This window comes from Gossypium arboreum, chromosome 1, assembly GCF_025698485.1.
Source record: "Gossypium arboreum isolate Shixiya-1 chromosome 1, ASM2569848v2, whole genome shotgun sequence".
In the NCBI taxonomy this organism is placed as follows: Eukaryota; Viridiplantae; Streptophyta; class Magnoliopsida; order Malvales; family Malvaceae; genus Gossypium; species Gossypium arboreum.
In genome coordinates this window covers 119,810,041-119,825,335 of record NC_069070.1, presented here as the reverse complement: position 1 = coordinate 119,825,335, position 15,295 = coordinate 119,810,041, and the positions used below count along the sequence as shown (strand labels likewise).

At 30.5% G+C, this 15,295-nt stretch overlaps 1 protein-coding gene across 3 annotated transcripts; it reads left to right on the top strand.

The window, feature by feature from the left end:
- The first annotated feature begins 7,151 nt into the window (after positions 1-7,151).
- LOC108482852 (interactor of constitutive active ROPs 4) lies at positions 7,152-10,840 on the top strand. 3 transcript variants are annotated; one of them, XM_017785937.2, is made up of 3 exons: positions 7,152-7,392; positions 9,163-9,244; positions 9,463-10,840. In XM_017785937.2, the coding sequence occupies exons 2-3, from the start codon at positions 9,231-9,233 to the stop codon at positions 10,601-10,603; spliced, it is 1,155 nt and encodes a 384-aa protein (XP_017641426.1). In that variant the 5' UTR covers positions 7,152-7,392; positions 9,163-9,230; the 3' UTR covers positions 10,604-10,840. The 3 variants fall into 3 exon arrangements, with proteins under 3 accessions (XP_017641426.1, XP_017641427.1, XP_052887312.1); XM_017785938.2 differs by having other exon boundaries at positions 9,155-9,244; XM_053031352.1 differs by lacking the exon at positions 7,152-7,392 and adding an exon at positions 7,457-7,475.
- The last annotated feature ends 4,455 nt before the right edge of the window (positions 10,841-15,295 follow it).

Below are 15,295 nucleotides of genomic sequence, written 5' to 3'. Positions count from 1 at the left end.
ATCAATATTTAAATGCAAGAATAGCATCAAATTAAAGGCAATATCAGATATCGAAGGATCAAAAGTGCGAAAAACCTAAGGTGGTTCTGTTTTCATTTTAACTTCTGTTTTTGGGTTCATTCTTTCACACACATATATTAAAAACATTAAATATATAAAAAATATAATACCAAAAAAAATAAAAAAATAAAAAATTTTACCTTTTCCTGCCACCGTGGACGGTGACCTGCCCTGTGGCCGGAAATCGCTCAGCTCTCCCTCTCTCCCTTTTTTTTTCTTTTTCTTTTACCTTGGTTACAAATGTTTTTTTTTTTCTGATTTTTAGGCTATTTATAGCGTTTAAAAACGGTGCTGTTTTGGCATTAAAACCTAGGGCAAAAAACGACGTCGTTTTGCCCTGGGTCGGGTTGACCCGACTCTATCCACTCAGGATCAGCGTATTTTTGCTCTTAGGGGCTAATTGCGCGTGCGGTCCTTCCGCTTTTTCCATATTTTGCAATAAAGTTATTAGTTCTTTTAAATTGGCCCTGAAATTTATCGCGCTTTGCGATTTGGTCCTCCCATTCAACGACATCGTTTTAAGGGTTCGGGTAAATTGCTTATTTGATCCTCTGCAGTTGCACGCGTATTCAAATGGATCCTCTTGTTTATCTTTTATTTTAAATTTGCCCCAAAACTTTGATTTTAATCCAATTTAGTCCTTTTTTCATTTATTTTTCGTATTTATCCTGAATTTTATATTATTTTTGTTATTTAATTGACTTTAAATATTATTCATGTTATATATAGTATTATTATCACTATATTTTATATTATTATTATTATATTATATTTAGCTATATATATATTTTTATTTCGTTTTTACTATTATATGCATATAATTTTATTATTATATTTATTATTAATATTATTAGTACTAGTATTTTCACTTAACATTTATATATAGATATATATGCATTACTTATGTAGTGTATTAATATTTTGTTATCATTTCTAATACATATATATATATATTATATATTTTATATATATTATGTACATATTTTAATGTTATTAGTTATATATTTCTTATACTATTCCATATATATATTTCTACATTATCTCATGTACATATTCTGAAATATTATATTATATATATATTTATATGTATACATGTTTATAAATTTTAATACCATATTATGTATATGTTATGATTATATCTATTTTATCCCTTTTATATTTATTATTAATATTAGTACATATATTTTATATGGGTATATATATACTTTTTCTACATAATATTATTTTCATATAGTGTTATATTTATTATTATACTTATTATTTTCATTATTATGACTTATTATTTTATTATTGTGTGTTATTTGGTGTACATACATCTTATTATTATTATTATTATTATTATTATTATTATTATTATTATTATTATTATTATTATTATTATTATTATTGTTATTGTTAGTATATATGTATATATCTTTAATATATATCTGTATATATTTATGCAATACTATTAATAATTGTTTTGTAACATTATTATTATTTCTAATATGTATATATATATATTTTAATAACTATGTTATGTACATACTTTTAATGTTATTATGTGTTTAGTTTTTAATATATACGTATATATTCGTGTAGTATTATTAATATATATTTGTTTGTTATTAATTAGTATTTCTAATATATATTGTATACATTCGTTTGATATTATTATGTGTATATATATATATTATGTATATATTTGGTACTATTATGTAAATACTTTTCATTCCTATTATTACGTATATACTTTAATGTATATATATGCATATAGCACTATTAGTTTTTTTTATATTAAGTTTACGTCACTTTACTTATTATTATTATATGTTTATATATCGTTCATCCTTATTTCGTGTTTAATACTATTGTCATCATGTTTAATATCGCATACGTTGTTATTATTTTTTAATATTATCATCGTAGATTATTTGTTTCGATGTATCTCAAACTCTGTTATTTTTTGTTTCCTGCCCATTTTGTATCATCTCGCTGTTTACCGCTTTAAAGATTTTTATTCATGTTTTTAATTTCAATAAATAAGGCAATGTACCGATTTAACATTAAGCCATCGATTTCATCGCTATGTTGGGTGAAATTCGTCGGCTCGTGTTAAAAATGGAATACCCTTCTAAAAAATCGAAAACTAAAAATTTTCATTTTTCAATTGGATCACGATTAAATGTCAAATTGAATTCGTACTTTTGAAAATCAAGACAACATGAGTTTAATAAAGATACCAATTTTGGACGTTGCGAGGGTGCTAATACCTTCCTCGTGCGTAACCGACTCCCGAACCCTATTTTTCTCTGGATTTTCGCGTAGACCCAAATTTAGCCTTCATTTTTGTTCAAGAATAAATTTTCTTTTCAAAAAAGATGATTTATTAGGTGTCCGATCACACCTAGAAAAAAGTTCGGTGGCGACTCCCTTTTTTAATGAAACCGAAAGTCGATTTTCAAATTTCCAATAAGTCATCTCAATATAGCGATCGAAAGTAAAAATTATGTCGCTACAAATTTGATTTCAACTATTTTGAAATTTCTAGTTAATTAAAATGAGGAGATGAACAGTTTTTTTAGTTAAGGTTTAAGTTTAAAATTTTTAATTAAAAATCTATTTCATCCCATTTAGAAATCCAAGTTGGCATCTAAAATCTAGTTGGACTGCCACGTAGGATTACCGTTAGAGAGATAATGGAACTTAACGGTAGAGTGATCACTTCATAACAAAATAGTAACATAAGTGACTAAAATGTAACATTTCAAATATAAGTGACTAAATGTAACATGAAGTAAACAAAAGTGACTATTTTTATAAATTAACCTTTCATTATTTGAGCCTACATTAACATGATTAATATGTAGTTTTTATCAATGAGATAAGTATGTAAAAAGTAAAATTAAAGATATAAGTATGAATAGATACGGTAAAAATAATTCAACTCTCTCAATTAGATTCATAGTTATCTTTTTCAATTATGTATATCATTTTAAAGTTCTCTAAAAAATGTAATATTTAAAATTTCGAAAATATATTGTGCGGGTAAAAGTAATATGAAAGTACCTTATATTATGTTGAGGAAAAACTTGTGTAAGCAACGAATAATATTAATAATAAAGAAATTAAAAAGACCAAACACATAAATTTTACATGAAAAATCTCCTCTAAAGAAGATAAAAAATTACGATAAAAGAAGATTTAATTAATAAGAGAAAAGTGAAAAATGGAGAGAGTCAAAACAAAGAAAAAACACGAAACCCCAAAAGCAAAACCCCTTGAAACCGAAACATATAATTCTTTCTTAATTGTGTTATTTTCTATGTATAAACCTAGGGTAACTATAGCCCTTTTATAGGCTGAAATTCATAACTTTTATAACTAAAACATCCCTAGATTAATTAGAGACCAATTCAGAATTTAACTGAAAGAAGGAAATCAAGAAACTTGAGGAACACGACGTCACGCTGTGTATTTTTATTGTTATTGTACGTAAAATTAAACAATAAACTGATCTTTTTATTAAAAAATTTATCTCTTTTATTATTAAAGAATAATGTAGTATGACATATAAAAATTAATATGTTTATTTTTAAATAAAATAAAATCTAATTTTAATACTTTTTATGCTGAATGATGATGATAATATTCATGAATAACGCGCGTAAATTGAATGGGTCAATTCATCTGACTTCAGTTATATTTAATTTTCACAAAAAATATACCATTATCATTGATGTTTTAGTGCATTTATTCATAGCAAATATGAATATAAATAAAGTCTCCCCAAAAGAGAGTACATTAATATCCTATGCTATTTATCGACTATATTTAATAGTTGTTTTATTGCATAATTGCATCTTCCACCATCACTCATCTACCACACTATTCTAATAAATGCTTGCTTTATTTATATTATTTTAGCTTTACCTTTTTGCCTACTCATACCATTTATTCTCCACAATCAAAATTAGCAAACTAATGAACTCCATGGATTCATTAAATTTTTGGTTAACTTTGAATTAAGTTGGCTAATTAGAGAGGGAAATCTGACAAAAAAAAAGAAAAAGAAAAGGGTAGGGTAAGTGAAAGAAAATAGCCTTCAATTCCAAGAAAATTAAATCATATTGAATTATTTTTATGTTGGAATGAGAGCTGAAAAGAGAGCAAAAGAACAAATTTAATAAATAAAACTGATTTGCATGAACCTGCATGCACACAATTTGGATTATTTGAAAAATAACAGTCTGAAGACAAATTCAATGCAAGGATTTTAAATTTTTTTTTTCTTAAATTTTGGTGCTATTTTTCAACAAGTTGCATATAAATGTATAATTCATTCAACAAATGTCACTGCTTTTGCAATTTTCTATTTGGATTTTACGATCAAGTAAAACAAATTTATAAATTTATTTTATTTTCTATTTTTAATATTGAAAGGAAAAGTTTCAATTTAAAATATAAAAAATATTATTAATTATTAAAAGGGAAAATTACATCAACAATCACTCAACTTTGAGGTAGCTGACAAAATAGTTACTCTGGTTTCAATTCAGTCACTCAACTTTTGAAAAATAACAAAACAATCACTAACGTTATCAAAAAGTGACAAATTAGTCACCCATTAACATTTACTGTTACAGGCTTAACGAGACAGGTGACGTGGCCAGTTAACTTGCCACGTTGGACGAGACAAAGTTTCAATTTAGTCACTCAACTTTAAAAAAAATAACAAATCTATCACTAACGTTATCGAAAAGTGACAAATCAGTCACCCATTAACATTTTTCATTACAAGCCTAACGAGACAGGTGACATGGTAGTAAATTAGCTAATGTGGCTAATTAACTTGCCAAGTTAGACGAGGCAAAGTTGAGTGACTTTTTTTTGTCCTTCCTTTTTCGTTTTTCATAAATGGCCCAATATTTTTACTTTTTGTGTAAATGACCCAATATGTTTATACTTCTTCTTCTCCATCCCAACAATCTTGCCGTTACCGTCTCCACCACAACCATCTTTAGCGTCACCATCGTTGACCTCCAATCCACCACCCTGTCTTTTTTTTTTTCTTTTTCAACCCCTCAATAGAGGAGCCACATGGTTGGGATCCTACTGTATTTTTCTATTGTCCAAAGCCATTAACTCTAAAAAAACTAGATCGAAATGGGATTGAAGACAATTTTGGGTCAAACTATCAGTACCCACAACCAAACCGGTGAGGAGAAAATCCTCCAAAGCAACATGCAAGTGATTCAAGAACCAAAATGACTCGAATTTGTCGAGATCTTCATGGGATATGATGATATAAACAAAAAGGTTGTTGATTAAGCTAAACAACACTAACTCCATTGCCAACATTATCAAGTTGCATAAAAAAAAAAACAAAACAATGGGAACATCCAGACAAACCAAACAATCGATTGAACCCATGATTTTTGGGAACAAAGGAAACAGTTCCTCCAAAGAGACAACCAAATGTTGACAAGTGAAATTCTAGGTTAGGTAAGTGATTAGTAAGATCCCAAAGTCGAAATTGGACTAGGTGTTGTAGCAAAGGAGGATGAGAGATGGATCAGAAGAAGAGCGGTGGAGATGATTGGCAACGAAAGTTGGGGTCGAGGTGAGGTAAGCCCAGTCATTGGAAAGGGATTTGAATCAAGTCACGAACCTAAGGGGTAATCTAGAAAGGATATCGAAAATGGTATTTTGGGTTAATGACAATGAGGAAGCCATGGTTCTCTGCTTTCTTCCTGAACAAGAAGAATTCATTCGAGGGTTTTATTTGTTCTTCTTTTTGGGTGTCCGGTTTTTTAAATTTAGTAAGACCGATTTGTTATTTTTTGAAAGTTGAGTGACTGAATTGAAAGTTGAGTGACTGTTTTGTCATTTACCCTTATATATTTTTTGGGTTGGAAATAACGTGGTGGTCAGGTAACTACCATGTCACTTTTCCGTTACGTCTATAACGAAAAATGGATAAAAATTCTGTTTTGATATTTTTCGAAAGTTGAGTGAATGAATTGAAACCAGAGTCACTGTTTTGTCAGCTACCTCAAAGTTGAATGATTGTTGGTGTAATTTACCTTTATTAAAAATAAGTTGACGTGTTTTGATATACTAGAAAAATATATATTTTTTGCGGTTAAAGAGAGCCCTTAGTACATTTTTAGAGTTAATTAAGATATAATTAGTCGATTGAGTATTAGTTCGGTCAATATAAGTATTATTGTCAATGCAGGAGGATTGTGGGTTCAACTTCAAGTGAGCTGAAATGAATTATCCTCCTATTTATAGGTTGGGAGGAGTTATAGGTAATTTTAGATATTTTCTCAAAAAGAACAAATATGATCAGAATCTATAATAGTAATATTTAAAAAAAATACATTAACCAAATTATATAAAATTAATCATAAAGTTGATTCATCTTACGTTGTGTAATTATATTAGTGTTTTCCAAATAATAGCGTTCTACTTTGCATAATAAAGGGTTTTATTCACAATTAAGTACATTTCATAATCAATTAATGGATTATTTATAATAATAAAAATATTATTGTATTAAATGCAATACGTATTTTTTTCTTATTTTCATATATTCAAATAAAATTTTTATATATAATTTTAAAAATATATAATAATTTATTTTACCTTTCAACTTTATAAAAATTTATTTTAGTTATTCATTTAATTTTTACTTTTTTAACCCTTAAACTTACATTATTTATCAAATCGCTTCAAAATAAATAAAAAATATACATATAAATTTTCATATGAATGCCGTTCACAATATAAATAAAATACAAAAAGTAATTAAAAATGTAAAAAAATACAAAATGAACATAATATATTAAATAAATTAAATACAAAAATAATAGAAATATTGAAATGAATGGTTGATTAATAATGAAAAGAATAGTAATGCAAATGCATGTGCATGCACAGTAATACAAGAAAAAGAAAAAAAAAGGTTTGAAGATTTGAAAAGAGACAAAAAGACAAGAGTTCAAGATACAGTTTGGATTTCCAAGATTCTATTTCTAATTTACCATCTATCTTTTCCCCATATTTACACTCTTGTCCTTTTCCTTTTTTATAATTATGACAATAATAGAAAAAAAATTGTAGCTTTAGTATTTCAAATTCAAAATTATCAAATATTTTTTTTCATGAAATGTTATTAATGGAGTAGTATATGCCACTTCTCCATTTGCAGCTTTTATTCAAACTTTTGAAATTCTCTTTCTCTCCCCATCCTGCTTCATTTTCCCCTTTTTTATTTTTCATTCATTGCCTTGCATTTCGGTACTCAAAAAGCTTTCTCATGGCTATCATCTACTTTCTTTTATAAGGGTAAGATATATATAATCCCTTCTTCTTCGTCTTCTTCATTATTTCTTGTTTTTTTTTTCTTATGAGAAGAAGGGTTTTATCATGTATGTTTTAATCCCAGCTATGAAGCTTGCATAGTCTAGTTTCACATTTTATGTGATTTAAAACCCTTAATTTCTTTGCTATGGAAAACATGCATTAGCTTGTGAAAACTGGGTTCAACTTCATCTTCAACATGAAAACTGGGTTCTACTTCATCTGATCCACAAAGTTGTTCTATTAGCTAACCATTGCATGGCTTCTGCTGCAGAATGCTTTGAAGTTTATTATTATTTTTTAAGATTATGATTGTTTTAATATTTTTTGAGTTAATTCTTCTCATTTGCAGCAAACAAGTAAGAACTGTGTCTGATTGTCTGCATAATAAGCCAAATATTTTCAAACCTTATTTTTATTTTTGTAATATTTTGATTTGCATTTTGCTTGACCTCACCATCACGCGCCATGGTGGCGCTTACATTGATTTTGACTCGGAAAACCCTGACAGGCGAGGCAACGCATGCCTAGCTTCCCTTCCTTTAATCATACACCAAAATTTAGCTTACTCAAATTTACTAAAATGCCCTTGGAATGTTTATAAATGCATATTTTTTATGCATGGTTAACTGTCCATATAATGGGGTGCATATACATATACATATACATATACATAGAGAGTGAAAAAAGGGCTTTTTTGCACTGCCCTAGAAAAGCTAGTGAAAATAACCATGAAAAATATATATGAGGCATCAAAAGACATGAGGGACTGGAAAAGTGAAAACTGTTTTTGGGATTTTTTTATTATCTCTTTTTCATTTTTAGAGGATATGTTTTTTGTTTGATAGTGCTTTGATTATATGTGGTTTGGTTTGACTACTAGGATGACTTTCTACTTTTATCTGTGGGAAAAAAATATTATGCAGAAGATCTTTACAAGTTTGCTATCTGATACTTGAATTCATTTGTTATTAGGGTTTTCCCCATTTCTTTTTTTATCTCTATATGTATTAGAACAAAGGTATGATAAGCCTTATGCAAGTATGGAAATTGACCAAGTAGTATTGAAAAAATTATGTGGATACTCAATTGCTAACAAATTAAAACTAGATGATGATAATGATATAATCTTAAATGGCCTTTGCATTGTCTCGTTTTTTCTCATCTGCCCAATGCAGCTACAAGTGTGTATATATATAGATATTTTTTTATAGAGGATCATTTGTGCAACCCAAAGTGGGATCTTGAGGGGGAAAAAACTGAACTTGGCAATGGTTTATAGCTTTAAATGGAAGGAATCTTAGAGACAAGTTTGAGGATTTAACTCCCCAAACCAAAAATTTGAGAGCCCCAGAATTATAAAATTGCCATTGTAGCAGTGCCACTATTTGCCTCATTTAATTCATGTTCTACATTGTGGTGAAAATATGATATCACTCTTTACTTAGAGATTTTTAACCCCAGAAGTCAAAGTCAAAAGCCATACACTTGCCTTAAATAATTGAAAAAGAAAGTTGATTTCAAACCTGCCTCCGTTACATGGTTTTGTACACCATAGTCAAATGCAGGTGCCCACCTCATATATATGGTAGTCCAAGGTGTTCTTATATATATACATATATATTGTTCTTATATATAATCAGATGCAAGGTGCTACAATGGTGGATCGAAGTGTTCTTATATACATACATATATATTGTATATTTATATATGCCATTCTCACTTTTTTCTTTGGTGTACTTTTAAGTTTTGCAGGTCACAAGTTTTTGACTAATTAGTTCTGTTTTCTCTTCACAAACTTCTTCAATATTGAAAGTGCCAAGATGCCAAGATCAAGGTGAGAATCTAATATGCCATGAACTAATGAATATAGTTGTTTGTGTTTTAGTACTGTTAAATCTAGTATATTTTCGGGTTTTTAATACTTTTTATTGAAATGGAAAGTTCCATGTATGTAGAATAATCTTGGCATTCAAGCAAAATGACATGATTTGCTTGTGTTACATGTTTGTTGTTTTTCCTGACATGACATGTTTGTGTTTTTATGAGGACTAGGGGCTCGGACATGCCACAAAGGCAATCTCCTCGAGGGACGCATCAGGTTAGGCCATCGAGTTCTGATTCAGACCCTTTGCATCATCGATCCATTACTGATCGTAGTAGTCCTAAGCTTGGAGATCGTCGTTCACCAAGAGGTGCTCCACAATCTGATCCATTGAACCAAAAGAAGCTTGGCACTCGTATTGCGGATTTAGAATCTCAACTGGGGCAAGCACAAGAAGAGCTGAAGAATCTCAAAGACCAGTTGGCTTCAGCAGAAGCTGCAAAGAAAGAAGCGCAACAAGAGCTGGAAAATAAGACCAAGAAGCCTAAAGCTCGGGAAGCTGTTGAAGTTAATGAGAAGGTTTCTCCGAAAAGAACTCGAGATTCTAAGAAATCTGATTGTAGCATCAGAGAAGAAGTTTCTGAAGATAACCAACAAGAAACTGATGTGTTTGAAGTCACAGTGGAAAAAACAGCAATTGAGCCTAAGGTGGAAACCGAAGAAGTCGATCAAGTAGATGAGAAAACCAATGCAATAGAGATATCGAGTGCACCACCAGCAGAATCCAAGCTGGAGAAACAATTTTTCCAAGACTTGGCTTTGAAAAACGATGAGATCAATATGCTGAAGTCCAAGCTAGAAGAAAAAGAAAAGGAGCTTGGTGTGTTCACTCAAGAAAACAAGGACCTGAAAAAGCAGCTCAATGAAGCGAACTTGAACATTTCAAGTGCTAAAGTTAAGGAAGAAGAAATGGCATTGAAGTTGGGCCAAGTAGGGGAGGAGCTGGAAGCAAGCAAAACAAATACAACTCAATTGAAGGAAAAGCTTCAATCAGTGGAAGAACAAAAGGGGGCATTGGAAGCTGAAATGAAGAAGCTAAGGGTACAAACAGAACAATGGAGAAAGGCAGCAGATGCTGCAGCAGCTATTCTTTCCGGTGGCGTGGAAATGAACGGGAGGATTTCAAACCGGTGTAGCTCAATGGATAAGCATTTCAATGGCGTGTTCGAGACACCAGCTGGTGGGTTTGCTGGTTATGTCGGATCACCAGGCTTAGCTGATGATATAGACGATGGTTTCGGAAGCGGAAAACGCAAAGGCTCTGGGATTAAAATGTTCGGAGACTTATGGAAAAAGAAGAGCCAGAAATAAAACTTGAATGACGACAAAGTGGCATATTATTGTGAAATGGTTACTCACCATTTCAGTTTTTGTTGGTCCATGTGTTCCGATCGATGCAGTCGGTTTTTGGCTGCCATATCGTAGTATGCAATGTAATGTTATTTAAGGATGATCTTTTAATATGTTGTGTTATTTTATGGGGAGCATTTGTTGAACCACTCTGTAAAAAAACCAAGGTTGCATCATCTATGTCCTATTTCATTCAAATTTAGCTATGTTTCATTTGATTTGTAGAGCTTGATTTGGCCATTCTTGAAGCATGTTGTAACAAAAACAAGTACATTAGGAAAACTGGAATTAAAGCCTAACAGAAACACCAAAAGTTACAGATTATGCAAATCCTAGAAAATTTGTCTTAACAATGAACAAGAGAGCTACTTTATGCTTCTTGGGACTTGTAAGATTCTAACATCAACTTAGCTTGTTCCATTATCAAATCATTCCTCTCCAAGAACAACTTGCAACGTCCTCCATTTCTCCTCTAAAGCAGCTGCCTTTTCACCCCTAATCATATCCAATCTATCACGTGGGTAATTTGAAACCAACTTTTAATTCTAGAAAAGTAAAAAAGGTGAGGATAGATCGTTTTCTAAGGCACATGAACAGAGAATCCCCACCCTTTTTACCTCTCCCAACATTAAGAGTTGCTTCTTTTCATCTTCATCCGTCTTTTCAACCCATGGAAGGAGGTAATTTCAAAGAGCAAAAAATCCATACCCCAACCTGTTAAATCTTCTTCGACCAAGCGGTCTACTGTTTTCTTCTTCACCTCGTCATCAACAACAATAACATCAGGTGAAGAAAGCCGACGAAGAAAGATTCGGTTCTCTTGATGTTATTGTTGTTGATGACGAGGTGAAGAAGAAAACAGTAGACCGCTTGGTTGAAGAAGATTTAACAGGTTGGGATATGGATTTTTTGGCCTTTGAATTACCTCATTCCTAGGGTTTGTATTATATATTCCCAATTCATATTTGAAACCGCTTTAAATTTTTTTACTCAAATCTTTTCAAATTTCAAACATACCAAGATTAAGTTGACTTATGAACAATTCTACTATTCACATAAAACAAACAAAAACTTGTAACAAAGGGATGAACCAAATCGCTCCCTCGGCCTACGAGCATGTTAGCACAATGGTTACACTCCCTACACGTGCTTCATTTGGTATTGGAAATCCTCAAGGAGAATCTTGCAATCATAAATAAAAGTATGTAGTAAGGTTGCATTTTTCTCGTAATAAAATTATGAGAATATAAAATTACAAATAGAATATTGCATTACCTTATTTTATTTATTTGATTAGAATATAAAATTTAAATATTTAATTAATAAAATATAAAATTATCTATAAACAGTTTTTACTATATCGCTCTTGTTATAGAATTTTGTCTTTTATAAGTTTACTTTTTAACATATTTTAGTCTCAAGCTTTTGGTAAAATTATAAAATTTAATAAATTCATTTTTATTACATAATGATTTTATCATATGGGTTCAGCTTTACAATCACTTATCCTAATTATTTTTTTTCTAAACAATTAAATTCAAAATTCTCATATAAAATTCTAACCTTAGATGGAGCAAGCAAAATTGCAACAAATTGTGAGATGCGGGGATCTTGTACCTCTTTAATAGAAAGTACTTCACATGTAGAATAATATATATATATATATATATATATATATATATATAAAGTAAATAAATTACGGAGTTAGGTGTCATAGTAAGGGTCTCTACTACCTTAATTAGTGGTTGAGGGTTCGATCCTCGTCTTAGGTATGAAGCAGCTTTAAAACTTGTGGCCAATATCTATTAACACCTCTAATCCGTATCCGTCGCCGGAACAGAGTTATAGAGTATTATCGAGGATAACTGAATATGTATAATCAAATCGAGTCAAATTTACCATTCATAAATGAAAACATTTTAACTGTCCCTTAATAGACTCTTGAGGCCCAAAATAAACATTAGAATCGAGTTGGGACTTATTCGGAGTCTCAGAGAAATTTTCATGAAACTACAAAATTTTTCACACATGCATGGCTCACACGCTCGTGTGGGCAGGCTGTGTGGTTAAACACGCCCATGTCCTAACCCCGTGTAACTCTTTGACTTACATCCTATGAACAAATTGAAGTCACACGCCCATGTGCTAGGTCGTGTGGTTATTTTAAATTTTACAATTTAAGTGTAGGTTTCACACGGCAAAATCACATGACCGTGTCTATGACCAAGTTACCCACACGGCTGAGACACATGCCCGTGTCTCTGTCCGTGTGCTTAATTCCGAGCATTCTGCTTCTAAATTTTAAGGTGCAGGGGATACACGGCTACAACACATGCTCGTGGGGCAAACCATGTGTCACACACGGCCTAGGCGCACGCCCGTGTGTCTACCCATGTGAAAAAAAAGAGGCTATTTTAAGACCACATTTCTCACCCTTTTTATAATCTACCTGCACACAACCTTCAAATACACAAATATGTCCAAACCAATCAACCAAATCAACCAAAATACAAGTTTTTCATCTACCAACATACCATATACTAATTTATCCTAATTTTGTCAAAATGGTTTCATTCATTACCTTACCAAAATAACTTCAAAACATAAATATTCAAACATACAATCTTCAATATTTCAAAACTACATCTTTCAACCCTGTCCTATACATGCCATATAAATCAAAAGTTGCATTCAAAATCTACCGGTGTAACTCTGGATAGTGCTTTACGATGTGTTGATCCGATCCACCGATATCATGCAATCTACAAAAACCATTAACACACAAAAAAAGTTTGGGAGCTTAGTAAGTTCATAGGTTTTAAATAACAATCTTACCAAGCATTCACAACTAATTCAATCAATAAAATTAAACATACAATTCCTGCCAAATACAATTTCAAACGATGAGTTCACTCAATTGAGCTCAATACCCAAATATCAATTCATAATTCAACACTTAACCTCAACTATCACTTACCCATACATGTCAAATTAAGGGACAACTTGCGGATTTGAGTACGTCGTTTGCTCAGTGCCACGATTCACAACTCAGTATGGTTAATACCATACCTACGTTTCACAACTTGGTATGGGAAATACCATACCTACGTATTATAGCTCAATATGGAAATACCATACCTATGTATCATAGCTCAATATGGATAATACCATACCTACGTATCATAGCTCAGTATGAAAATACCATACCTACGTATCATAGCTCAGTATGGATAATACCATACTTACGTGTCATAACTTTGCCATGGATTAACCATGGTCTTATCCATCAATTCATCACTTGTCACAACACGAATGTACTCAATCCTGCGTTTTCCTCAATTTGAACTTCCAATCCGATCTTTATAATATTTCACATTATTGACAATACAATAGTAACATGTAGATGACATTACATCATTTTTAATTTAACAAATAATTGCACAATTTAACCATATGAACTTACTTGAGCCAATTTGTAAAAGTTGTACTATTTCAGGGACTATTCGACAACTTTTCCTTTTCCTCTTTTATCTTCTTATTCTTGATCTAGAACATAAAATTATTTACTCATCAGCATCTACTTCAATTCCAATTCAATTCATGCTTTATGCTCTTCAATTTTTTAAATTACACATTTACCCAAACTTTACAGTTTTACAATTTAGTCCCTACTTAATTAACTTATCAATTGAGCTGATTTTTCATCAATTAACACTTTATTATATCATTTTAAACTACTTCATAACCTTTGGAAATCAGAATTTCAACACCAAACCTAATTTCAACATTTTTCACAATTAGGTCCAAAACATTAATTTCTATTGAAATTACTTAAATAAATCATTTCAAAACCAAATTAAAGCTTCATTTCATACTAATTCACCATAAAATTTCAGCACTCATCCATGGAAACTTAAAAAATCATCCATAGAATCAAAAACTAATGAATTAGATAGTAGGACCTAGTTGTAAAAGTTTTAAAAATACAAAACTTACAAGAATAAAGAAAGAATTTACTCACTTGATGCAAAAATTATGAAAAACCAGCTCATAAAACCCTCCTATGGCATTTTTGGCTGATGAGAATAAAGAAAATAAAGAGAAATCTAGATATTTCCACTTTAATCCTATCTTTATTTAGTTAATTTTGTAATTTTCTAATTTTACCCTCATTTCCTCAATTTTTATGATTTTTCTCTGCTTGTGCCACCCAAAATATCTCCCTTGGCTTATTTATACTTTAGATCCTTTCTTATTTGGTAACTGAGCTATTTAATCCTTCTAACAACTTTTACACATTTTTCAATTTAGTTCTTTTTATTTAATTACCACCCAAACGTTAAAATTTTCTAATGAAATTTTAATACCACATTAATAACACTCTATAAATATTTAAAAAAATATTTTCGACTCAATTTTATGAAATAGAGGTCTCGATACCCCATTTTCGATTCAATTTATTTAATAATTTCTCCTTAAATTTTAATTTCACCTATTTAAAAATATTTCTAATATCTCACTCACTTTTAAATATTATTTTTATTTAATTTTCTAATCTTATTCGTCAGATTTAGTGATCTTGAATCACTATTCCGACACTACCGAAATTTTAAGCTAATACAATCTACCCCTTAATAATCAAGTTCCATGATA